This window comes from Babylonia areolata, chromosome 1 (genome assembly GCF_041734735.1).
Source record: "Babylonia areolata isolate BAREFJ2019XMU chromosome 1, ASM4173473v1, whole genome shotgun sequence".
NCBI lineage: Eukaryota > Metazoa > Mollusca > Gastropoda > Neogastropoda > Buccinidae > Babylonia > Babylonia areolata.
In genome coordinates, this window is record NC_134876.1 from 31,105,153 (window position 1) to 31,131,542 (window position 26,390).

Sequence of the window (26,390 nt, forward strand, 5' to 3'; positions counted from 1 at the left end):
GTCAGTTACACAAAAAACAAAAGAGTACCCCCAAAAGACCCAATGTGTTGCTGACACCAGCAGTCAACTGTCCAGAAGGTGACACCAGTGCCAAAATAAAAGAGAAAAGAACAGACAAAATAAAAAACAGCAATACAATAGCACAACACAATATAGTAAAATATAGAACCACCCCCCCCCCCACACACACACCCCTCCATGCCCCCCCCAAAAAAACAACCCTGAAACCCTGTGTGTTACTGACACCACCAGTGTGACTGACTGTCCAGAAGGTATCCCCATTGCCAAAAACAAACAAACAAACAAACAAAAACCAGCAATACAGTAACACAATACAATATAATCAAATAAAGAACTTAAAAAAAAAAAGAAAAAAAAAGACCCTGTGTGTTGCTGACACCAGCAGTGTGACTGACTGTCCAGAAGGTGGCCCCAGTGCCAAAACAAAACAAAACAAAACAAACAAACAAAAAACAGCAAGACAATCACACAATACAATATAGTCAAATAAAAAACAAAGTACCTGTGTGTTGCTGACACCAGCAGTGTGACTGTCCAGAAGGTAGCCCCAGTGCCAAAAACAACAAACAAACAAACAGAAAACAGCAATACAATAACTTATTACAATACAATATAGTCAACTAAATAACAAAAACACACACACAAGAAAAGCTTGCGTGTTACTGACACTGACTGTGTTATTGTGACTGACTGCGCAGGTGGTGGCCCCAGTGTCAATAAAGAACAAACAAAAAAACAGCAGTACAATAACACAATACAATGCAATAAAATATAAGCAAATAAAGAACAAAAAAACCTACATGTTGCTGACAGCAGCAGTGTGATTGACTTTGCAGGTCGTGGCCCCAGTGCGGGAGACGTGTGCTCAGGTCCTGGGCGTGGTCGCCCGCTGCCTGACGGTGGAGGGGGTGAGGGGGGTGGTGGACATCGTGCTGCAGCTGTTGGCCCAGCAGCAGTGGGAGGTGAGGCATGGCGGTCTGCTCAGCCTCAAGTACATCCTGGCCGTCAGGCAGGTGAGTGGGGAGGTGATGTGCATGTTTTGTTTTTGTTGTTTTTTGGGGGGGGCGCTGGGGGGAAAGGGATTGTAAACGAGGCACGTTAAGGTATATGCAGAAGTGATGTACATGTTTGTGTGTTGGTTTTTTTGGTGGTGGGGGGTGGGGGAAGGGATTGTAAACAATGCAAGTTAAGGTATTTGGGGAGGTGACGTGCATGTTTGTATTTTGGGGAAAGGGATTGTAAACATGGCAGGTTCAGGTATTTGGGGAGGTGATGTACATGATTTTATCGTGTTTTTTTGGGGGGGGGTTGGGGGGGGGGGGGCATTGTAAACAAGGCAGGTTAAGGTATTTGGGGAGGGTATGCGCATGTTTGCTTTCTTTGTGGGGAAGGATTGCAAACAAGGTAAGTTCAGGTGTTCTGAGCTGGCTTCCTCTGAGTCATCTGTACAGACTTTGTGCTATCTTCCTCATTGGTATTTGTACAAACTCTGTGTTATCTTCCTCTTAGGTATCTCTACAAAGTGGAGTGGTGGCCCACTGGTTGAAAGGAGCTTGGTCCTGTAATCTTGTACCATGTTACAGAGATTTTTGTTGTTGATTTTTAAAATTTTTATACTGACTTGACTGTTTAAACCATTCAAGTCAGTGTGATAGTCCTTTTCGGTCTTTGTTTGATTTGTAGGTTCACCAGATCGTGTAATCATGAGGCTTGTGAATATTCTGGATGTAAAATTAAATCATTGTCTCCAGCACAGAATGATTACAGGATAAAGCTGCTGTCTTGAACAGAAAATGTTAGCAGGATAAAGTCATTGTCTTAAACAGAACATGTTTGCAGGATAAAGTTGTCTTAAACACGTTTGCAGGATAAAGTCATTGTCTTAAACACAACATGTTGGCAGGATAAAGTTGTCTTAAACACGTTTGCAGGATAAAGTCATTGTCTTAAACACAACATGTTGGCAGGATAAAGTTGTCTTAAACACATGTTTGCAGGATAAAGTCATTGTCTTAAACAGAACATGTTTGCAGGATAAAGTTGTCTTAAACACATGTTTGCAGGATAAAGTCATGTCTTAAACACAACATGTTGGCAGGATAAAGTTGTCTTAAACACATATTTGCAGGATAAAGTCATTGTCTTAAACACAATATGTTGGCAGGATAAAGTTGTCTTAAGCACATGTTTGCAGGATAAAGTCATTGTCTTAAACCCAACATGTTGGCAGGATAAAGTTGTCTTAAGCACATGTTTGCAGGATAAAGTCATTGTCTTAAACACAACATGTTGGCAGGATAAAATTGTCATATACACATGTTTGCAGTATAAAGTCATTGTCTTAAACCCAACATGTTGGCAGGATAAAGTTGTCAAACACATGTTTGCAGGATAAAGTCATTGTCTTAAACCCAACATGTTGGCAGGATAAAGTTGTCTAAAATACATGTTTTGCAGGATAAAATCATTGTCTTAAACACAACATGTTGGCAGGATAAAGTTGTCTAAAACACAAAAAGTTGGCAGGACAGAGTCATTGACTTAAACAGAAAATGTTAGCAGGAGAAAGTCATTGTGTTAAACAGAACATGTTTGCAGGATAAAGCCGTTGTCTGAAACACAAAATTGTTTGCAGGATTTGACCAGCCTGCTGCTTCCAGTGGTCGTACCTGCAGTGTTCCGAAGTCTGCAGGACCCAGATGATGATGTTCGGTCAGTGGCTGCAGCCTCACTCATACCTGTGGCTGACAGACTGATCACCCTTATGCCAGATCAGGTCTGTGTGCTTCATGGCAGCTCACAACTATGTTTTACATGTTGATGAAAAACAAAATGTCAGTGCTGATTCATCTTTTTATTTTATTTGATATTGCACCTCAGTGTCAGCCGGATTCATCAGATCAAGAATGGCCTGTAACATATTTAAGAAACAGCAAAAAGGATGAATGATTTGCATTTTTTTCACATGCCAAAGGAATGCAAACAAGAAGCATTGTTCATGCACATGGATCCAGTCCGCACACACAGAACCACACATGCACACGCACAGCACAGCATAGGACAGCACAGCACAGCATAGCACAGAGCTGTGGTTGCATTTAGTTGATATTTCATTAACACACTCATGTATATGTATACAAAGTATACATACACATGGCCATGTTTATGAATTTGCAGTTTAGAATAAACTGGGATACATGTTATGTTCAGTGTGTTATCCTGTATCAAATCATTGACATCATCTTCAGGGTGGTGCTGTACAACCTTTGCTGCTCACTTACAAAATATCTTTAAATAATGACAGAAGGAATCTGTGAATGTACAAAACTTGATATTGATATGAAGATGAGATTTGATTTTAATGTCTGTAAAATAACTCTGCAATATTTTGCCTGACATATACAATACTGGATAGAACTACGAAGATTTCCATGAGTTTCTACTGTATAGAAGCCAGTACATGGATTAGTTTTACCTTTCAGGAATGTTTGAAGAATACATTGAGAATTAAACAAAAGACTGCTTGATGTTGGACTGGTGCTTCATTGAGTGTTGCTGTGTCTGACAGAAGTGTTATTGTAAAGTGCTTTAAGAGGTGTGAAAACACTAAATAAATGTACTCTCCTCCACCTTAGATGTGTTGTCACAGCCCAGGTATTGTTGTTGTGAAGCAGGTGCCTCAGGTGGTGGCCTGTCTGTGGGAGACCCTGCTGGACCTGGACGACCTGACGGCCTCCACCAACAGCGTCATGACTCTGCTGTCCCTGCTCCTGACCCACCTCTCCACCACTGCCCTGGCATCGTAAGTGGCCGGTGTGACAGCCTTGACTGCCCCCCCCCTACCCCCTGCCTCCTCCCTCCACCTCCTGGGTTTTACTCTGGGGTTATTCTGGGTTAGCCTTGCATGATTCCTGGGTTTATTTGTGGCTTGTCAAGATCAACCTCCTCCCCCCCCACCCCCCCCGACCCCCCCAGCGTTGGAAATTTCCCCATTTCTGGAGGTTTACCTTAGCTGTTGAAAAAGGTATGGGAGAGGGGTGGGAGGAGTTGTTCTCGGCTAGCCTTTACTGCCACCCCCCTGGCTCACCACCCTCCAGACAACTTCACCGAAGCAAACTCAAATATTAAGAAAATAACTTCAACTGGATCGTTTCATATGCCCCCAAACTTTTTGGAATAATGTGATTGCACTGTGGTTTGTGACATTGTCTTCTCTGTTATTACCAATTAGATTTGATGCCATTTGGTTGCTTTTAGAAAAATGTATTTGTTTTGATATTTTTATGTCATCATCATTATTATGATTATTGATATTGATTACGGTAATAATATTGTTATGATCATTCCAGTCTGTCCCAGTCCCTGACTGACCTTGTGCCACGACTGTGGCCATTCTTGAGACACAATATTGCAAGTGTGCGACGTGCTGCCCTTCAAACATTGCTCAGTCTTCTGTCGTCCAACGGCACCAACCCACAGGTAGATACTGCTTCCGTGAACTTCTGAAAGATATCACTGATTATTGGATTAGGTGCACAAGAAAAGAAAAAAAATTATCTTTAGAGTGGCAGGGGAGGTAGTCCTAATTTATGCATTTGAAGAACTGGAAATGATCCTGTTTGCTTTGACACATTTTATCTTGTTCGCGAAGAAAGAAAACTAATAATATTGGGAATGGACTAACTGTTCACAGGAATAGGGAACTGACTTAAAACTGCTTCGTATGTTGTGGTAGAGCTCCACACAAACTACAGATTTTTGGGGTGTTGTATACTGTATTGTATTGAACTGGTGCAAGTTTTATCTGATAGATTTGCTCTGACAGGCCAATAAACATTGTCTTTTGACGGTAACTGTTGAATGAGATGCCTGTATTAAGCATTCTCTTTAGACTGCAACTGTTCAATTATGATGCCTGTATAAGATTTTTTTTTAGACTGTAACTATTGAATTGTAATGCCTGTATTTAACAGTTTTTAGACTGTAATAGGAGAATTGTGATGCCAGCATTGAACAGTTTTTAGACTGTAATAGGAGAATTGTGATGCCAGCATTGAACAGTTTTTAGACTGTAACAGGTGGATTGTGATGCTGTATTAAACATTGTTTCTAGACTGTAACCGGTAGGTTGCGATTGTTTTTAGACTGTTATATGTGAATTACGATTATTTTTAGTCTGTAATGCATGAATTGTGATGCCTGTATGTGTTTCACATGTGTTGACAGACCTGTCAGTGGGTGATCCCAATCCTGCAAGACACCCTGCGTCACATCTACCAGCGCAGTTTGCTGGAGCCTCAGCAGGAGCTCCTGGAACTGGTGGAGCAGGTGTGGGGAGTGTTGCTGAGGGCTGTTCCGCCAGTCTATGTAGTGGCGGCCTCCAACCCATGGCTGGCTATCTGGCTGTGCATGCTGATGCAGCCGGCCAAAGTGCCCTTCATTGCCGGCTTCCTGATCGAAGCCAAGCACAGAACCAAGGTCAGATGTGGGGATGTGTGTTTTGTGTGTGTGCAGTTTGACAACTGTACATTGTAGTTAGTGGCTACTTGATAGCTTGATGAACAGGAAAGAAGCTCAATTGTAATCAGTTTCATGTAGTAGATTAATTCATTTGCAACTGTACATTATAGTTTGTGGCTGCTTGATAGCTCATAAATGGGAAAGATTAATTCACTTGATAATTGATTAGCTGGAAGAAAAGTAGACTGTAGTCATTTTATACAGATTTGGCACCATTATAATTGATCATTTGAATTATAATTTTATACAAGGGCTGAATTTTGGTATCATGATTTACAGCCCTGATGATTTAATTTTTGTTGTTGATCCTCAGTTTAGTAATGGTAAATTAGATTTGCCATGTTGAGAAAACTGACATGCTTTGATGATGACACTAAGCCTTTGAACATGGCTGTTGTTATGATGCTTTCAGATGTTTATTTCAGAAAGTTATTATTACGTTTTTTCCTAGTTTGCATGATTTTTTCACAGTCGCAGCGGATTTAGAAGAAAAAATAAAGCTGATTGTTTTTATCCTCTTGAAGCAGTTTTCTTATTTAGTGGTAGGTCTGGTCAGACCAAGGGAGGGGAAATGATGATCCAAATAAGTGTTTTTGGAAGGGGTTGACGGGTGTAGAAGTCAAGTGGTTTGAGCATTTGACTTTCAGCCTTATAGGATTTGATCTCCGTATCATTGCCTGGTTGGTCAAGAGTGGAGCTTGGCTTTCCTGATCTCCCATGTTAACATATATGCTGATTTGCTAGTACCTTAATCCCCTTCCTGTGCATATGCATGTAAATCAGATAATGTTCATGATTTAGTTATCCATGTCAATGTCTGGTTGGAATGGAAATGTGAATATACCTAGCATCCACACATTTGAAAACAGGAGCATGTCAGCCCGCATAGCAGTATAAAAAGTCATGCACATCAAAGCCCACTTGCTGGTGTGAGTGAATGTGGGAGCTGAAGCCCACAAACACAGGAATGGAGTAAGGGAGGGAAATCTCACAGGGATACCTTTTAATGATTGCACACTTGGTCAGTTTGCTTTTAGTGTCCATAAGGGAGAAAGTTTTTCATTTTAGGTGTTGTTGTTTTTTTACTGTATTTTCCTACACCGTAGACTGTTGTTGACAATTTCTCCCATTCAGCAGTATTGAACTGTTGTGATTATGATTTCCAACGTAATAATTTCAGTGGTATTGTTGGGATCACTGTGCAGGACACCCAGGCCCCAGCCAAGTTTCGCCCTGTACCAGAAGCACAGAAAATAGCTGCCTCAGCAGGGGACCAGCGCTACTACATTGGGGGTGGTGATGCTCTGGGTGATGATGGCGATTCCAAGACAGACCGTGTTACCAGGGCTCTGATCACCGGAGCCAGGTATTGTTTTTTTGAATAAAGTTTTGTGACTTTATATGTTGTTAAAGAAAAAGTATATGTTGTTAAAGAAAAAGGTGTATGATTCTGTGTTTGTGTTCTTCAGTTTAACATCTTTGCACATAGTGTGATATTTGTGGTAGAATGCTTGTAATCTATGTATATGTCTTGTCTTCAGTCATTGATTACTTGCCTAAGTCTTTCACCTGTCCTAGGGTACAGGCTGTCAGCAAGAGACCTCTGTCATCCCCTGTCCTGTGCTTCTACTTATGTCAGGAGGTGGTGGTGTTACTATTGTATTGTAAACGCTGTTGTGTTGTGTCTAGCTTCCAGTCTGCATTTCTAGATGAGGAAGGGTACGGAAATGAGATAAACTCTTGTCAGCTCCACCATGAACAGAGGAATTCACAGCAAGCATCCCTGTCAACTGCAACATCCCCTTCCTGACAATGAAAGTTTCTATGATGCCTCTCCTATTATGTTTGGCCTCTCCATATCTGCTTCTCAGTTCTAACCAGATACGGAGTAGAGATTCTGTTTCAAGTTTTCACTGTGTTCTGTGGGCACATCAGTTGACTCTTCTGTTTGTTTGTCCTGTTTGTGACTCATTGTATTTTGTGTGCTCTGTGCATATGTGTATGCTTGGATATGCTGTTATGTGTGTGCACACGTATGTATGTTTTAATTACACATACTATACCAGGACCCACTTGTGCAGAAGTTTGATTCCCTGTCCTGTGCAAACTACTAACCTGCTGAAGGGGAAAAAACGAAAGTAGATACAGCTGTTATATGCCCCATGTTTGTGTGTACTGTGTATATCATATTAAGGGGAGAAAATTGCTTGGGTATGTGTGTCTAACTGAGAGAGTGAAATATTTGAGCAGTCTGCACTCTCTCCAGATTATGAAAATGTTTTCTTGCTGCCTTCAAGTGACATTTTGATTACTAACATCCAAGTGAGATAAAGGGGCTGTGTGCCTGTTTGACCAATGCATAATATTTCATGCACTTAATGCTGATAAATCTTGGCTTCTTCCAGCTGTCTTGATTTGATCAGAACAACTGTTTTGATCCAATATCCAAATAACATAAATAGTAGCTGCCATGAAGTGATTTGCTGCATTGTCAGCTGACAAAATATCAGCAAAAAAAAGCTTTGTCGCCATTTTGGTCTTTAGTTTTGTTGCTTAATTAAAGCGACGGATATGTGCAGCAGTTCTTGGCTTTTGCTGAACGAACATGGGAGTGAATCATGTTTTGCTGTTGTGATACAAATCTGTCTCAGTTTGATAGAAATGACACATTTCCCTTCCAGATCTAAATAATGTGAAGGATCTGCTGTTGTGCACAGGTTGCTGGGTAAACTGGCCAGCTGCATGTGTCAGCCAGGCATTGGACTCCCTGCAGAGGCCGACCCCCCAGCTGAGTCACTGAGCAAACTGTGTGTTTTTCACCTCAACACTCGCTCAGCTCTCCAGCGCATTGCTGTGGCCCAGGTGGTCTACCACTGGGCGCAGCAACCATTTGTGAGTTCTGGAAAGATGTGTTTTTAAGTCATGGTCAACAGTAAATGTCTTCTTTTCACACCTGTCCACTGCTACGTTTTGATTGGAATTTGCTAGGGTTGAGTGCATTTTGCTGTGCTGTTACGCTCATGTAGAAGATGTTCTGGTTAGATGGGAAAACAAAGTTTTTTTTCCCCATCCCCTCTCCCACAGATCTGTTTGAATTTACAAATTTAAAAACCTTTTCCAGTGATGGTGAAACCAGCCCTGTGAATGAATGGGTTACATTGTGGTTCATAGTGATTTGTTTCTTTTAAGTTTTATGATAAATGATTGTGAATGAATTGTTTCCTTCACTATTTAATGAATTGTTTCCTTCAGACAGTAGAACTGTACATGACAACATCCAGATTTTTTTTATATAATTCAAATGATCAATTATAATGGTGCCAAATCTTGAACTTCGTTAAAATGTGTACCAGTGAACATTAAATAACTGTGAATAAGCGACATTTATGTTAATAACTGATGACAGAAATGTATATTCTGCAGTTAGTTTTGAAGTGGTGCAGTTCGTTTGTTATTCTTCTGTGAAAGGATACTTTCAGTCTTGTTGTTATTTGCCAACAGTGTTTGTTGAAAAAGTTTTACAGCATGTCATGAATTTCTGTTTCCAGCGTAATGTGGTTGTATTTGACTCCATCACATGTTGAAAATTGTAAGCATGTTATCAATGTCTAACATAAAATAGTTTGTATTTGACTCTATCACTTGTTGAGAAGTGAAGCATGTCATCAATGTCTGTTTCCAACGTCATGTGTATTTGACTCCATTACATGTTGAAAAGTGAAGCATGTAATCAATGTCCATTTCAAATGTTATGTGTTTTGCAGCCATGTCAGTGTCCAGACCCATTGAAAGCTCGTTTACTGGAGTGCCTCTCAGAGACTGTGTACTTTGAAGAGATCTCCATGGTCTTCACACGCATGCAGACTGATGTGCGGGACTTCTTGGCCTGTCTGAAGCAGGAGGGGATCAACCTGGAGTCCATGTTTCCTCCCAAGTAATTGTTGTTTTTCAGTTACATTACCCTTTTATATTTCAAACACTTACTTACTTGCTTTACTTACTGCCCAGGTTACCCAGCAACAAAGAACAATAAGTATTTGGAATACGGAATATTCATTTATCTTTTTTTTTTCTTCTTCTTCTTTTCTTCCACTAATGAAGAAACACATTTCTTGTTTTATTCATTCTGAAATAATGTTCAAGGGATATGAAATCATTTAATGTTTGTGTTTATTAAAAAAAAGAAAAAAGATCTTTTGTGTGAATGTTATTTATTTACTTAAAAGATCTTTTGTCTTAAAGATATCCAAAGTGACCTTAATGAAAGGTTGAGATGATGATGGGAATGCCTACCTGTAACATGTACAATCATTCCTTGTGGAAGACTTCAAATTTTGTTTGAACAAGAAGCACACAAAAACTCCGATAATGAAAAGAAAAAAGTTCAAAATTTTGTCATGATAGGCCTTTTTGTAAGGTTGAATGATGCAGTGTTTGAAATCATATAAGACTTCAACTTTTGTGTACAGTTTCTTATGCTGTTAGGAAGGCTCAAACATGCACTTGTGTGACAGAGCCATAGGTTGCGGTCTGTTGCTGTGTGTTGCTGTCACTTGTGAATTAACAATACTGTCTTTACAGTGTTTCATGAATGTCTGCTTTGCTGCTTGCCCTGGAGTCTTTGATATTATACGCTGGTATGAAATACAACACATTCCAATGCAAGTCAGTGCAATACAGTATAATAGTCTACAGTCACCAGTATGTGTGATGGGACCTAAAACAAAATTCCTTCTCCACACAATACAACACAGCACAGTACAAAATACAGATAATTGAGTCAGGGAACAATAGAAAGTTGAAGTGTGTGTATGATACCTGCACAAACACTAAGGACCTTGCACTGTGTGATACAGCATGATCGTCAACTTGGACCAGGCTATGCATCTGGTCACGGCTGTCTACGACCAGGTGAAGAACAGTCTCAAGCCCCGTGTTCTGCCCAGTTTCAACGAGCGCCGACGACAGCTGCACTCTATCGTCTCCTCCATCAGCAACGACCAGCAGTCCCACAGTGTCAGGTAAGGGGAAGAAATCTGGGTGTCATAAAGATTGTTTTTTTTTATCAAAGCAGTTGACAATGAAACTGTTTAACATGAAGCTGAAGTGGCGGTGAAGATAATAGATGGGTTCTGCGCTGAATTGTTTATTAAGAAGATGTGATTATCAGTTATTATTATGGCTTATATTTGAAGTGAGCCACTCTGTCTTGTTTTGTTCATTGGTTTTTATTAGGTTTTAATGGCTTTTGTGTTTGTTTGTTGCATTTGTTTTGTTCTTTTTACTGCCCTGTCTTCCATGTCATTCATCTTTATTCCTTCCATATCACTCATCCAGGATTCCCAGTACAGTCATATCCGGGCTCATTCTGTCATAATGTCTACACCAGTCGCCGTGAGGCTGCACATCAGAGAAGACCCTGTACTACTGCAGAGTTTCTGTAGTGGTGATAAGTAGTGCCTGTTCTGAATAAAAACAGTGCAGGACACCACCTACTAAACCCCCCAATGACGGTGACAAATATGTTAGTCATGGAGACAGAGCAAGTGTCACACCTGGAACTGAGACCACCACCACTTCCTTCCATTTACAGCAATCCTTTGAATCCGCCGACACTGGTGATTTTGACACAAACTCACATGAGACACGGAAATAGAGGGGAGCTTGAAACTAATGTCACCATGGTAAAAGGGCATTATGAAGGATGACGATGCTGCTGTTGAGGTCCGTTTGAAGTTTGAGACTATGCGACAAAGCTGAGCTGTACATTTCCTCAAAAATATTTATATATATTTTTGACTTTTTACATTAATTATCGGTCGTTTCTTGTTGAATTACTGACTTCTCTTTCACTGAGTCCATTATATAATTTCCATTAATTGTATTTCTATCTATTTCAAATGTTCGCTTTTGAATCCACCATCAGTCTACCCAGTTATCCACAACTCGCCATTCTACTCCCCTTTCCCCCTTCTTGCTTACCTTTCAACTCTTTCACCACTCTGGGCAACCTTAGTTAACATGAAGGGAGCATGTTAAAACGGACCATTTGTCACATTGTAACAAAGCTTCCAGAACAGTAGGAAATTGACTTCCCTTCTCCCCATGACTGAAAGTGAACAAGACCAATGTGTTGGTTTGACATGAAGAGCATAGTGTGACTGAGAACATCGAGTCTTAACATATTTGGTGCTGGGGAGTGTTTTTCACACAGAAACTTGGCGGCGAAAAAGCCAAACTATATCATTCAAAAGTGAAAATTAATGTATATTTTTTTAAAATCTCTAGTCGCCAGTATGTGTGATGGGACACTGAAACAAAATTCCCCCTCCACGTGTTACATGTCTGTATGAGTATATGTGTGTGTGACTGAAACCTGATTGAATGACACAGGAAACAGATGATGAGCACCCAATGGCAGCTGTCAGCCGGCTCTACACAGTTAGGCAGCCTGATGTGAAAATGACCCTGTGTTTGTGAAGTGCTCAGAGCTTAGGTCTCTGACCGAGGATAGGTGCTATGTAAGTTTTAAAAAAAATCAGTCAACTCTACCCAGGTAGGCAGCTTGTTGTGCAAATGACTGTTTGTAAAGCGCAAAGAGCTTGGTCTCAGACTGAGGATAGGTACTATGTAAGTATCTATATCATCTTTCTGTGTGCAGGGTGCAGTGCTGCCTGGCTCTGGCGGTGGTCAGCCTGCAGGCACTACCGGAGAAGCTGAACCCGGTGATCCGCCCCATGATGGAGGCGGTGAAGAAGGAGGAGAACATGGAGGTGAGGCGGCAGGTGGCCCGATGTCTGGCCTCCGTCATGCAGAGCTGCCTGGCCCGCAACAACCCCAGCCCCAGCGCCAAGGTTGTCAAAAACCTGTGCAGCTACTTGTGCTGTGACCCGGCTGTCACCCCCAACGTTTCGTCACCGCTGCATTCCAAACTGGCCAGCCCGACTGGACAAGGTACAGCTGTTGTTCTGGCTTCAGTGTTGGCTGATACACATTTTTAAGAAATGTGCACGCAAAGTAGGCATGAAGATTTTTTAAATTTTAATTTGACTGTTTTTTTCTTTTTTTAAACATTTCAGGTTCAGGGAGAGATAATTGGCTTTTTTCTTCTTTTTTCAAGCATATTTGAGGGAGAGATTTGATCATTTTCACAATGTAAAGACAGAGGCAGCAGAGTTTAATACTGTAGTGCAATATGAGTCTCATTACCAATCACTGGGAGTACTTTCAATTTGAGGATGCGGTGTTGTGTGCCTTTGTGAATGCTTAAAGTCCTGACTTCAGAATATTAGTCACATATATTAAAACATTTTCATAAAGTAAGTTCCTTAAATGATAATAATTATACTGATGATGATGATAAAGAGAACACACAAACAAAAGAAAGATTTGAAATAGACAGAATCTTTTTCTTTTTTTTTTTTTCTTTTTTTTTAATCTCTGTAATTGACAGAATTTGGGACAGTTCATTCATTACTACAGTGAACTTAAGAACTGGGAAAAGCTTAAAGAGACTTACTCAGTGGCATTAATAAAAACTGGGAAAAGCTTAAAGAGACTTACTCAGTGGAATTAATCTTTGTGTGAAGTTTTCAAAATTCCTGTAGTCTCTATGAATGGGTCACTGAGAGAAAAGAGCGAGAGAGAAAAAGACCTAATTATTCATTTGTAGTTTTCCTCGTTCTCAGATTCGTGTCCTCTGGAGGTTACCTGTGATGCTCAGAATGGTGTTCTCACCCTTGCAAAATTACAGAAGGTATTATGTTTGAATTTTTAAACATTTTTTATTAATGAATTATTACTCTTTGATGTAAGTCTTCTTACATTATTTGACTGGTCATCTGTTTTAATTTTTGTGGGAAGTTTCCGGAATGGAACCTTTTAACTCTGTGTGCTTGGTGAGTGCTAAGCAGCTTGCTTACATTGTTTGTGATTGAGTTGTTTGTCGGTGAAAAACAAGATTGGAAGCATCAGGGAGAAGTGTGTGGCTCAGACACTGCAGGAGCGTCATACAGTTTTAATGTAAAAGTTTGATTACAAAAGAAGAAAAGAGGAGGGGCATAAGTATTCAAGGGTATTGAAACAAAGGTGTAGGTTTACAGGAAAATGTTAATAAAGATTTAACAATGGAAAAAAAAAAAGAATAAAATATGTTTATGAAGCAGTGATCCGCTGTACACAAATCCGTTTATTTTGATTTGGTTTTACGATGCTTATGATTGAATTTTGATTCTTTTTATGATGCTAATAATTGATTTTGGGTTCTTTTCATGCTTTGTATATCTGTACATCTGAATTACAAAATACAAGAATTAGTCAAGGCTGGTTTTAAAACTAGGATTTGTTCTGTACTGCAGGTGCAGGAGCAGAGTCGGCGTGGACCTCGGCGGAGTGTGAGCGTCAAGGAGACCGAAAAGAAGGCGGCAGGGTCCAGTGCTGTGAGTGAGGTGGGGCCACAGCCAGACGTGGCCCAACTCCTGGAGGAAGGAGAGGTCCGTGGTCAATGAAAAGTACAACTTCAGTTTTGCTTGTTCACTTACCTGCTGTTTGTATGCACGCTTGTCACACCCGGAATAAGGTGTCTGTCATGCCCACTATTGTATTGTAAAGCGGTTAGAGCAAAATCATTTGATTTGGCGATGTATGAATGAAATTATTGCTATTGTCATTATTATTCCCTTGCATGGGAAACACGCAGTAATGGCACAAATACCCGGCAGAGCACAGAGAAACACATTTTGCTTGTCAGGGAAAAATATTTTCCAATTGTGTTCACAGAAGGGCCCATGAAAAGAAAAAAAGGATCCATTGCTTGTGTGGATCATGTGCACACACACACACACTCACACTCACACCCTCACTCACTCACTGTCACACAAGGCCTACTCAGCGCATTGGGTTTCTGCGAAGATGAGGCATGTGCTTTTCCTTTAAAAAATTGTTTTGGGTCACGGTAAGTATGTTATTTAAACGTAATTTTAGATAGAAAATTTCCTTTTCATTTTATTGTAGATGTGGTGTAGTGTATATGGATCAGTCTGTACCCTTTGACACCTTGAAACTGAAACTCACATACATACACACACTCCCACCCACCCACCCACCTCCTACCTTACACACCTGCACACACACAGACACACACAGCGGACATTTTATTCCATTACTGACGTTGCAGTTGCATGTGCGTTGTGACAGGTACAGAGACAGCTGACTACACAGCGGTTGGGTGCAGAGACTGCACTGGTCTCTATCTGCACTCACTTTGGTGAGACCTTGCCGCAACAACTACCCGATCTGTGGGCCTCCTGTACACGACCGCTCCAACCCCCAGTCCAAACCTGAAGGTACGTATGCGACACAGGCAGAAATTCTTCGCTGAAAAACTGGTTTACTTTCCATCTCAATGTCTATATGCACATGAGAATGTGGATTTTCAAACAGTGTTTTTGGTCCGAACGTGTTCTCATATTTATTACAAACATAAACACTTGTGACATCATCACAGAACGTATGACACAGTGCTCAAATCCTCGTCATCAATTCCCACCACACGCATTTATACTTGCAAGGGTACACATACACACAGTCATACACTTGCATGTGAGTACATGCGCAGTTGCATGTGCACACACAGTTGTGCACAGAAGCACACACAGACATTACTGGTGCATGCATGGCTACAGATGTATGTGCATGTGTGTGTAAATTCCACGGTGTGTCTGACCCTGTCCATGGATGAATTTGCACACACCGCCATGATGTTTTGTGCATTACAGAGGGCAGCAGCGAGAGCAGTACAACAGACTCAGAGAGAGAATCACAGCAGGAGCTCGTCAGTTCTCTCCAGCTTCTAGAGACTACAGCTCAGTGCTTGCATTCACAGCTCCTGACACAGGTAGGAAATTGTTGGTGACATTGTCAACAGTGCCACAGATTGTTGCTGGAGGTTTTTTTTCCTTATGGTGTGTTACAGGTTTTTGCATGATGATGTGTATATTGTATATCTGATACCTGTGAATTAAATTTCTTACGGTTTTGTTACATACAATAATAATGTAGTTAATTGTTCATCTGATAAATATCCTTTGCTGCTGTTGAACCAGTTGCAGGATAATATGCAGAAGTGAATCTAACAAGTTTTTCTGATCAACACTCTTTAAGAACATTTTTTGCTGTAGATTTTTCTTACAATGCCTTCATTCGTTTTGTTTATCCACCTCAGAAGGATTTGCGTCATTGCACCAGTGGGTTGTTTGAGAACAGATATTATTTTGAAATTCAGAAATAAAGTAAGTTAAACATATAAAACTATAATGGTCTTTATTTCAATCACTCACAGGTACTGAACCAGATAGAAGTAATGGCCACTCATCTCCATCACCCCAGCACGGCAGTTCGACACATGATTGCCCGCTCACTGGCTGCTCTGAGTGTACGGAAAACGTCACAGGTCCTGACATTTTTTATAGAAAAAGTTCTTCCTCAGCTGGGTGCCATGCAAGACATCAAGATGAGGCAGGGAGCCATTGAAAGCTTGGCCAGTATCCTTGATGTTGCTCCCTTCACAAGAATATTGGTGTTTTATACTGTGCTGTGTTAGACTGTTGTTCTGTAAAAGAACAGCTGTAGTCACATGGTTCAGTTTGTTGGTTTATTTGCAGCCTTTTCAAGCAAATCGCTAATTTCAGATTCTGAACAAATTGACATGATTGAAATTTGTCATTAAAATTGACCTTTGTTTTGAATGTTCAGATGCCTTTTTCCCAGCCGTTTTTTTTGTGTTTTTTTAGTTGTTGTTGTTGTTGTTGTGTGTTCATGTACTTGCGAAAATGATTGCTTTTTGAAACACTACATGTATGATAGTACAGAGATTTTCTCTTTGCATGGTGTATAAATCTGCTTTCATGGATGTCTAAATGCTAGTGTGTGGTGTGGTTATGTGTGTGTGTGTGTATGTGTGTGTGTGTGTTTTGATTATAGTTCCCTGTATTGTTCATTTTTGTAATCATTTTCTACTCCCATTTTGATGTCCTTCGTTAGTGCTTTGAGCCCATGTGTTAAGGAGATAGAGTGCATTATAAGTACCATTGTTACTTACTTACTGCCCAGTATGCCCTCTGGAATGGAGAGCAGCAGCAAAGAAGCACCAATCTTGTCTGTTTTGGTAGCCCAGGTGTGCTTCAGGTTCTTGAGTTCTCATTATTATTGTTGTTATTATATTCTTTTTTTAGTTTGTCTTTTCACTGGAAAGTGAATTATCATATTCATGAGAGCGTGTGTGATCCTTGACGGGTGTGTTGACATTGTGGAACAACTGGGGCTGGAGGTGGTGCCATACATTGTGTTGCTGATGGTACCGGTGCTGGGCAGAATGGCTGACCAGAACCCCTCCGTCAGGCTGATGGCCACTCACTGCTTCGCCTCCCTCATCACTCTCATGCCCCTTGAGGTCAGCTGCAGTTTGGGAATGGGTGTGGGGGGTTGGGGGGGGTATATGTGTGTGTGTGTGCATGACTGCTTGGCTTTATTTCAGAGTCGGTGGGTGTGTGTGTGTGTTTGAGTGCGCATGACTCATGGGCCTCATTTCAGAGTGGCTCAGCGAATACATATTTAATTACACATACTTAACCGTGACCCACTAGTGCAGACCATATGAATGTTTGGTATTTGGATGAGATGGCAAATATTTCTGCATTTTGCCACTGTATTTTGACAGAGCTGACCAAAGGTGTTGACCTTGAAAAGTGACTTTGATTTGCTATGCATATTTAACGCATGGAGGTGCATGAAACACAGCAGTGTTGGAAACAGCAGTTATGGAAACACAAACATACTCGGCACGCATATCCCTGGAAATGGAATGTGTCTGCCTAAATGGTGGCAAGAATGGCCATATATGTAAAAGACTGCATGAAAGAAGAGTGAAAATGGGAGTTGTATCCCACAAGTAGTGGGGTGTTGGGGGAAGTCGCAGACAGTTTACTGTGTGCACATACACATTGATTTTTACTGTTGTGATTGTATGTTTGGTTGATTTTACTGAATCTTTGCTTGAGTAGTTTCTGTGAGTGAACTACTTCTTATGGGAGGTTTGGTATTTTTTATCTATGTCAAAAGGCTGGAATACCAGATCCACCTGAACTGAAGCCAGAGCTGGTTGCTCGTCGAGAACAGGAGCGCCGGTTCTTGGAACAGCTTCTTGACTCGTCAAAACTGGAGCCGTTCAAAATCACCGTGCCTGTCAATGCAGAGCTCCGCAAGTATCAGTTGGTCAGTGCCAATGTTCATGCTTTTTGTTGTCTGCTTACCTGTATTTTTAGTTGATATTGTCAGCTGTGTAGTTAATAATAATAATAATAATGGATACTTATATAGCACACTATCCAGAAATCTGCTCTAGGTGCTTTACAAAAACGCTTTGTTAACATAAAACATTACATCTATGTTACATACACACACAAAAATGTGACTACACATACGCACGCACGCACGCATGCACGCACGCACGCATACATTTTAACATGTGTATCTAACAGCTACCCTAACACTTACGCACACATAGGCAGGCACAAACTTACATAAACGCATGCACACACAATACACATTCATATACATGTATGTAGTTATGTACGCATACATATGTGTACACACATAGTCAAGCACAGCTAACGCAAAGGAAGTGGACCTGCCACAATTGAACTTACTGCTGAGGGAAAAGGTGAGTTTTGAGATGAGATTTAAAAGATGCGAGGGAATCAGAATGACGGAAGTTATCAGGGAGCTTGTTCCATGTTTTTGGCGATTGAAAAGAAAACGATCTGTGTCCATAGCTCTTACTTCTGACGTGAGGTATCCTGAGAAGTTGAGTATCAGAGGAAGAATGGAGCTGGCGAGACGGGGTATAGATATGGAGGAGTTCAAGAAGTCTTATCCATTTCGTTCATTCTTTGATTTATTGCAAATGGTAGCTTTTTTGTGTGTGTTTTTACTGTATAATAAATCTTAGCTAAATTTTCTTTTTTGATCAGTTGTTTGTTTACATCAAAGCAAAGCATTACTGTTCTGTTTTCTAGCTGAATTTCTTTTCTTTTTCTTTCCAGACTGAACATTATTGTAATGAATATTACATTCTAATGTTCAAGGGCCAAAGGTTTACGGTGCAAGTCTGCGGTGTTTCTGGTCATGTATGACTGTGAAAATGACTGAAAAGTTGGAGAGTGACTGGTTTCATGTTTATAACATTTCATTTAATCAGCAGTGGCAGCATACTTGTATCACATCTCTACGCTGACTTTTTGTGAAGGATTTCATAGAAAGTGAGGTCATAGTTGGAGTGAAGGGGTTCCCCCAGTGTTTTCTAATATGAACCTGGATGGGGTAAGGTTAGTACGATCGATCTTGGCAGCACTGAGTATGCTTAGCGCTAAGACTCAGGAAATCACGACTCTAAGCAAACTTAACGCTGCTAAGATAGCTTGTGCATCTCAACCAAGGGCCTTCAGTGAAGGTGTGGTGCAGAAAAGAAAGGAACGTCAGTGTTTTAAAGAGTGTCTTCAGAGTTGTTTGAGATGTTTGAAAGACCCTGCAGGACTGTACTGTGTACATTTGAAAGACACTGCAGGACTGTACTGTGTGGTTTCAGGACGGTGTTTTAAGAGTGTCTATGGGCATTTAAAAGACACTGCCGGACTGTACTGTGTGGTTTCAGGACGGTGTTTTAAGAGTGTCTTTAGTTGTTAGAGATGCTTGAAAGACGCTGCAGGATTGTACTGTGTGTTCTCAGGTCGGTGTTTTAAGAGTGTCTTTAGTTGTTAGAGACGTTTGAAAGATGCTGCAGGACTGTACTATGTTGTCTCAGGACGGTGTTTTAAGAGTTTCTTTGGGCATTTAAAAGACACTGCCGGACTGTACTGTGTGGTTTCAGGATGGTGTTTTAAGAGTGTCTTTAGTTGTTAAAGACCTTTGAAAGACACTGCAGGCTTGTACTGTGTTGTCTCAGGTCAGTGTTTTAAGAGTGTCTTTAGTTGTTTGAAAGATGCTGCAGGACTGTACATACTATGTGGTCTCAGGACGGTGTTTTAAGAGTGTCTTTAGTTGTTAGAGATGTTTGAAAGATGCTGCAGGACTGTACATACTATGTGGTCTCAGGACGGTGTGAACTGGTTGGGCTTCCTGAACAAGTACCAGCTGCACGGCATCCTGTGTGATGACATGGGTCTGGGCAAAACGCTGCAGTCCTTGTGTATCCTGGCCACAGACCACCAACTCCACGAGAAACAGCACAAGGTAGGTGCTGGGTGTACTTACAGTCCCTTTTGCATCCTGTTAGTTTCAAGGAGGTGTCAAACCATGTCAGTTTCAAGGTGTCATTGCATGTGCACAGATCCATATAGACCCACCCACCTGCATTAAAAAAAAAAAAAGAAAGGCAGATGTCTGGCCTACACGTAAACCCAGTGCGCTGGTCAGGCCTTGAGTTTGTTTAACTGTTACCTTCTAAGCACTGCACAGTTTTGAAACGTTGCAATTTCTTCACCTTTTCAGTATCAATGTCACATTTATACACAGCTTAGAATAGCACTGATGTTTACATTTATGCACCATGCAGACTAAGGTCTGAAGGGCTTAGTGTCTGTTGAAGTCTTGTTTGCCAAGGAGCAAAAACATCGCCTTGACTGGAATTCCCTAAGATCTGTTCAGTGCCTTTTTTATTATTCTATTTTAGCATTCAGAGTGGTCTCAAAGCCTACAGGCATTTCACTGCTTTGCTGTCGAGAACAGTGTGCACTGGCAGTTGTACAATAAAGGTTGATACAATTGCATGCCTTTGTGTTAAATTATCATTTTGTTGTTTTAGGAAAACCAGACTGGTGACAGTGAGCGACTGCCGTCCATCGTGATCTGTCCTCCAACCCTGGTGGGTCACTGGGTCTACGAGGTGAAGAAGTTTGTGGATGAGGAGTTCCTCAACCCCCTCATGTATGCCGGCCCACCTGCTGAGAGGATCAAGTCAGTGATCACTTCCTGCACGTCATGTTATCTCTTTCCTTCTGTGTGTGTGTGTGTGTGTGTGTGTGATTAAATTATTGAAGCTGGACAAGAAGGCAGAACTGGTATTCAATATAAAAGAAAAATTTTGAAGAGAAACAAACCGATCTCTTGTAGATTTACTGCTCCCTTAATCCTCCAGGGTTGTAGGGGCACTGCCTGGTGGAGCACCACACCAGAAGCATCTATCTCTTACAGTTGTGTGCTAGTGGCTGGGTTTGAGTACCAAGGGAATTGCCACTGGTTGTCAATTCTATCTCAAGCTTCTTTTCAGTCAGCTCAGATTGGCCATGGATGCAATGTACTTACTTCCTTGGGCAAGATTTCAGAGGCTTTCATAGTTGTCATGGTTATCTCAGTTTCAGTTTCTCCACCATTTCCATGACCGTGAATTCCTGTCAGCCTTTTGCTTCAGGCAGATCCATGAAAATGCATTGGAGAGAAATAGTGACAATCTCCACACACAGATGTTACACACTCGGGGATTATTGTCATCATTGAGAGGATCAGTAGTTGGTAGCGTCCTGTACATGTGTGAAATCTGAACATGCTTCACTTTGGGGTGTCTGGCTTGCTCTGTCAGATGAGTGCCAAGCTCACAGTGAAAATGTTGTGAGTTTGAATCAGGGACACCCAATGTAGAAAATCTCATAATCGCTGCCCATCTTAACATGTTGTTATTCTGGTTGTGTCAGTCTGGTGTTTGATAGGTTCCCTGTACTCACCTTGATATATCACCATCAGCCATATCACCATGGGTGTTGACATTCACCCTCATGGCAGCCTGATGATAATAGCTCCCTGTGAACTGCTGGTGCTAGGACTGACAGAGTGAGTGTGAGTGTGGCTGTGCATTGGGATATGGAGTGCATGAAAACAACACTGAGAGAGCACAGAAGATGGGGCACCCAAAACAAAGAAACAAACGCTATGGGCTGAGAGTAAGAGAAGTGGAAGTGATGAAGTTGGATAAAGATTTCTTGCAAAACATTCATCAGTAATGTCTAGCATGGTCTGTGGATTTCACTACCTTTTAACCTTTTGTTTGTCAGATGTGTGCAGATGCCCTTAACAATACCACTGATTCTTTGTTACTTTCAGGTTACAAAAGAGAGTGGACAACTACAATTTGATTGTGGCTTCCTATGATGTTGTTCGAAACGATATTGATTTCTTCAGGTAAGTGATAGATTGATATTCATAGAAAATTAATAATTGATCATATTTTATATTCATATACTTTTAAATGTTGTGTTATTTCTCTTTGTTGTTGGATTGGTGTGTTAGGAAATGAAAGAAGGCAAATAGGAAGAGAAGTATAAAACAACACACAAGAATACTTTATTATCTCTAAAAGCAGAGAAACAAAGACTCACAACTTAAAGCCACTGCTGCTTAGCGCTTCCCATCACCTAGCAAATAAGAGGTGCCTAGAAATAAACCCAGAAAGTCTAGAAATTTCCTCAGGAAAGGTAGGTTCAGGTCCATTCATATACCTATCAATGTAAAGGCATCATTGATGCCAGAAGTGTGCTTTTAGCCAGACTGGACTATATCCTTTTGGTCTAGAATATACCTCACAAAATAGATGAGGCAGAACCATGGTATCATTGAAAAGATCAGGTAAAATGTGACTATTTCCCACGAAATGATAGATAACTGGCACTGCATTCAATTGCGCTTCAGGCAAAATCAGCGCTGAGGGTCCATCTAGGATAAATCGAGTTTTTTGCACCAGTGCATAGTTCAACCTCTAAATTACAACGTATCTCGCTGTTTTTGCCGAATTCAAACTATAAATTTGAAAATTTAATTAATTTCCGCACCTACGTGTCGATATTGTGGAACAATTATTCCCCAAAACAGCATATTTTACATTAATATATTCAATATCTTAATAGAATACATTAACATAAAAGAAAAAGAAATACTAAAAATACACATATAGATAAATACATAAAAATATTTTTAAAAAGTGGAAATGGAAGATACTTAGAGGGCAGATCACTGAAATAAAGAATGAACAAAAATGGGCCACACTCAGCGAACCCCTGTGCACCCACCCACACTGGCACACACTGGCATGTTTAAAGTACAAAAAAAATGATAAATAAATGAAAGAAATTCACAAGTTTATTTCGATTCTTAACAAAATCAAAATTTTGATGTAAAAGAAATGAAAACAAAAGAAGCTTTGTTTGTTGAGAGATCTGTTACACCCCAAACAACCATTCAAAATCACATAATATCATCAAGTGTGAATATCATTGCCCAAAGCATGTACAGACCCTAGTTTGATAACCTGCCTAACTTTCACAGGCATACAGCAAAAACAAACCCTGTTACTAGGGAATAGTCTCAAGAGTCAGTTGCAAAACTTGAAAGCTGTTTTTCTCAAAATGGCTGCTGCACTACTAACACATTTTGAACTACCATAACTTCTACATTTTTTAACCTAGGAACATGTTTTTATAATCATTGGAAAGGTCTTTTCGGCTTCTTTCCAATGATATAATATATATATATATATATATATATATATATATATATATATATATATATCCTCAAAAATGACTTATCTATCATTTTGTAGAAGTTGGTCACAAATATGAGGCAGAGATTTTATTATTGTTTTAGTTGATTTTTGTGTGTGCTTTTGTTGAACTTCTTTCATTGTTTCTACTCTAAAAAAACAGATGTGTGAATTGTATTTTGCAGCGCTCAGAAGTGGAACTACTGCATTCTTGACGAAGGGCATGTCATCCGTAATGGGAAAACTAAGGTTAGAACTTTGTAATTGTCAATTCCGCACTTTACAAAACAGTGCTATGGAGTACAGTGTATAACAACATACTGGTAAATAAACAGAAAACACAGCACAAAACTGTATGAACCCGTCGGAAATATCCGCATATGTGTTATAACCAGTCCATTAGATAGATCCATTTCACACTGTCTTATTACCCAGAAATATACAAATCAGCATAAACAAAAAGCCCAAGTCAAAAAAGAAATGGAGAAATAAGTTCATGCATGGAATCAATTGCAACCACAAGACTGTGGGATGAAGGTGAATACAAATTGGGAGTTTGATGTAATGTATACAGATAAGCAGTAATGCATATTATGATTGTTATTTAATATAGCAATGATTTTCATGCGTGTTTGTTCATATCATGTAATATAAAATTTCAGGAATAGCATCATTAGTGGACGGGTGCAATATCTGAATGTTTAAAGCGTTGAACTTACAGTCAAAGTGTCCTTCCGGAGTTGGGTACCAGTATTGGCACCTGTTAGATTTAAGGGTGGAACTTTTCCACTCCCCAAGGTCAGCTTATGTGCAGACCTGGTGCAGACCTGCAAGGATCTTATTTCCCTTCCTGTTTGTGCACAAACAAAAAGTGAAATATGCATGTGAATGATACTGTAATCCTTTGGTTGGTTACAGAAACATGAACATACCCAGCATGTATATCCCTGACTATATGGCAGACTTCATGGTGGAGTGGAAATGGTCATACACTTATAAGAACATTGGTAGATCCGGACACAAGAACGTGGAAGTTGCAATGCATGAACAAGAAAGGAATATAACAGAAATTAGAAAAAAAAGAAGAAAAAAAGTTGTTTCAAACAGTTGTCGAAAGCAATGAAGCAAATATAACAGAAATGAGATTGCACATAATTTTTACTGTTTTACATCTTGTTTTATGTTGAAGTCTGTTTTGTCCATTTCATGTCACACAACTCTTCAGACATGCAGTGTTTGGTTGTGCACACACACACAAGTTCTTTCAAACAGCTGTTGAAAGCAACGAAGTAACTATAACAGAAATGAGATTGCGCATGATTTTTACTGTTTTACTTCTTGTTTTATGTTGAAGTCTGTTTTGTCCATTTCATGTCACACAAAACTTCAGACATGCAGTGTTTGGTTGTGTAAACTATAACAGAAATGAGATTGCGCATGATTTTTACTGTTTTACTTCTTGTTTTATGTTGAAGTCTGTTTTGTCCATTTCATGTCACACAAAACTTCAGACATGCAGTGCTCAGTTGTGCACACACACATAAAATACATGTTTCCAACAGCTGTCGAAAGCAACGAAGCAGTTGGTGAGCCGTCACCGTCTGATCCTGTCCGGCACGCCCATCCAGAACAACGTGCTGGACCTGTGGTCGCTGTTTGACTTCCTGATGCCGGGGTTCCTGGGCACAGAGAAACAGTTCCAGGCCAGGTTTGGCAAACCCATCTTGCTGTCCAGGGAGGCCAAGAGCACCTCCAAGGAGCAGGAGGCTGGTGGGTGGATGATGGTGTATTGTTCTTGTCAAAACAGGGTGCTTGTGGCGTAGTGTTCTTGTTTGAACCAGTAAAAAGTAATCACAGGTTGGCTGCTTATGGTGCTCTGTTCTTGTCGAAATGAACAAAAAAGTAGGTTGCTTGTGGCATGTTGCTCTTATCCAAACTGATAATTACTGATAGGTTGTTTGTGGCATGTTGCTCTTACCAAAACAATAAAACAAAATTACAGTTAAGTTGCTTGTGGCATATTGTTGTTATCAAAATTTACCAAAACAAAACGAAAATAATTCCAAATAGATTGCTTGTGGCATGTTCTCAAAACAAACAACCCCCTCCCCTCCAATTTTTAACATAAAAATTAACAAAGTGATTTTTTCTAATGGATTTGAGCATCTACAGAAATATTTGTATATGCATTTCTAAACATAAATGTGGGAAATTAGTTGTTTTTTTTGTTTTTTTTAAAGCTTTCTTCTTTTCCTTTTTTTTTCCCCAAGAAAAGCTCAGGAATCATGTTGATTTGTCAGAAATTTGTCATGAAGAAAAGATCTTACATATTTGATTGGGTTATCATTATGGTTGGTAAGTTTCATGAATTTTGTTGTTTGTAAATGGTCTTCCAGATAAACTGTAAGGATAAAAACACATCTGTTAATGATCCAGATGTCAGCAATGTTTTCTCAGTTGAAAACAGGTATTTGTTTACAGTAAGTAAACAGTAAATTGAGAACAACCTCTTTTATCGTAAACATAGAATGATCAGCAATGTAACATCTTAAATTTCCAGTAAAAATGAATCAAGAAATTGGTTCATGATAAGGAAAAATGAATCAAGAAATTGGTTGACGATAAAGTAATTGATACTGCTAATGTCAGGTGCTTTGGCGATGGAAAAGCTGCACAGACAAGTGTTGCCGTTCATACTGCGGCGTATGAAGGAGGATGTACTGAACGACCTGCCGCCCAAGATCATCCAGGACTACTACTGTGATCTCAGCACTCTCCAGGTGACTGGTGATGTGTCCATCATCATATGTTAACCTTTACATTGCCAGCTATGTTCAAGCTGCGAACAGCTGCTAGCTGGCATAGTCAGCTGCACAGAACAGCTGAAAACCAGCTGTGCAGCAGGGCTGTCAGTGCCACTCGTCAGTCCACTGCCATTTAGCTCGAACTCTTCTCCACTGTCACTGTCAGCAGCAAAATTGTTTTCCGCCATTTGACTTTTAATTAGACTTTCAACTTGCTGTCCTGTATATCATCGTCTAAAGCAAGACTGCAGGTTACAATCTGATCTAGTTGAAGAACTTGCCATCATTCAAACTAAGTTTACAAATTCCGCTGAAAATTGCTCCAAGCCGCATGAGAGTTGGTTCAACAATGTGAGGGATGTTTCCGATACATGTGGCAGGAAGAGCTTGCTAAGTTTGATGTTATTTATTGAAGAGTAGTGCAAGTTTGTTAACTCTAATGCTCAAGTTGCTGACCAGGACCA

At 40.3% G+C, this 26,390-nt stretch overlaps 1 protein-coding gene across 1 annotated transcript in view; it reads left to right on the forward strand.

The window, feature by feature from the left end:
- The window catches only part of LOC143281688 (TATA-binding protein-associated factor 172-like), a 61,545-nt gene that overhangs the window by 23,665 nt on the left and 11,490 nt on the right, over positions 1 to 26,390 (forward strand). The window contains 23 exon segments of the mRNA XM_076586942.1: positions 858 to 1,034; positions 2,657 to 2,797; positions 3,696 to 3,823; positions 4,371 to 4,500; positions 5,248 to 5,499; positions 6,747 to 6,907; positions 8,259 to 8,433; positions 9,306 to 9,475; positions 10,398 to 10,562; positions 12,203 to 12,495; positions 13,230 to 13,297; positions 13,899 to 14,033; positions 14,737 to 14,889; positions 15,353 to 15,436; positions 15,881 to 16,082; positions 16,842 to 16,990; positions 17,659 to 17,811; positions 19,690 to 19,827; positions 20,399 to 20,550; positions 21,691 to 21,768; positions 23,308 to 23,371; positions 24,685 to 24,892; positions 25,772 to 25,902. Of these exon segments, the coding sequence (XP_076443057.1) occupies positions 858 to 1,034; positions 2,657 to 2,797; positions 3,696 to 3,823; positions 4,371 to 4,500; positions 5,248 to 5,499; positions 6,747 to 6,907; positions 8,259 to 8,433; positions 9,306 to 9,475; positions 10,398 to 10,562; positions 12,203 to 12,495; positions 13,230 to 13,297; positions 13,899 to 14,033; positions 14,737 to 14,889; positions 15,353 to 15,436; positions 15,881 to 16,082; positions 16,842 to 16,990; positions 17,659 to 17,811; positions 19,690 to 19,827; positions 20,399 to 20,550; positions 21,691 to 21,768; positions 23,308 to 23,371; positions 24,685 to 24,892; positions 25,772 to 25,902 (3,507 nt within the window).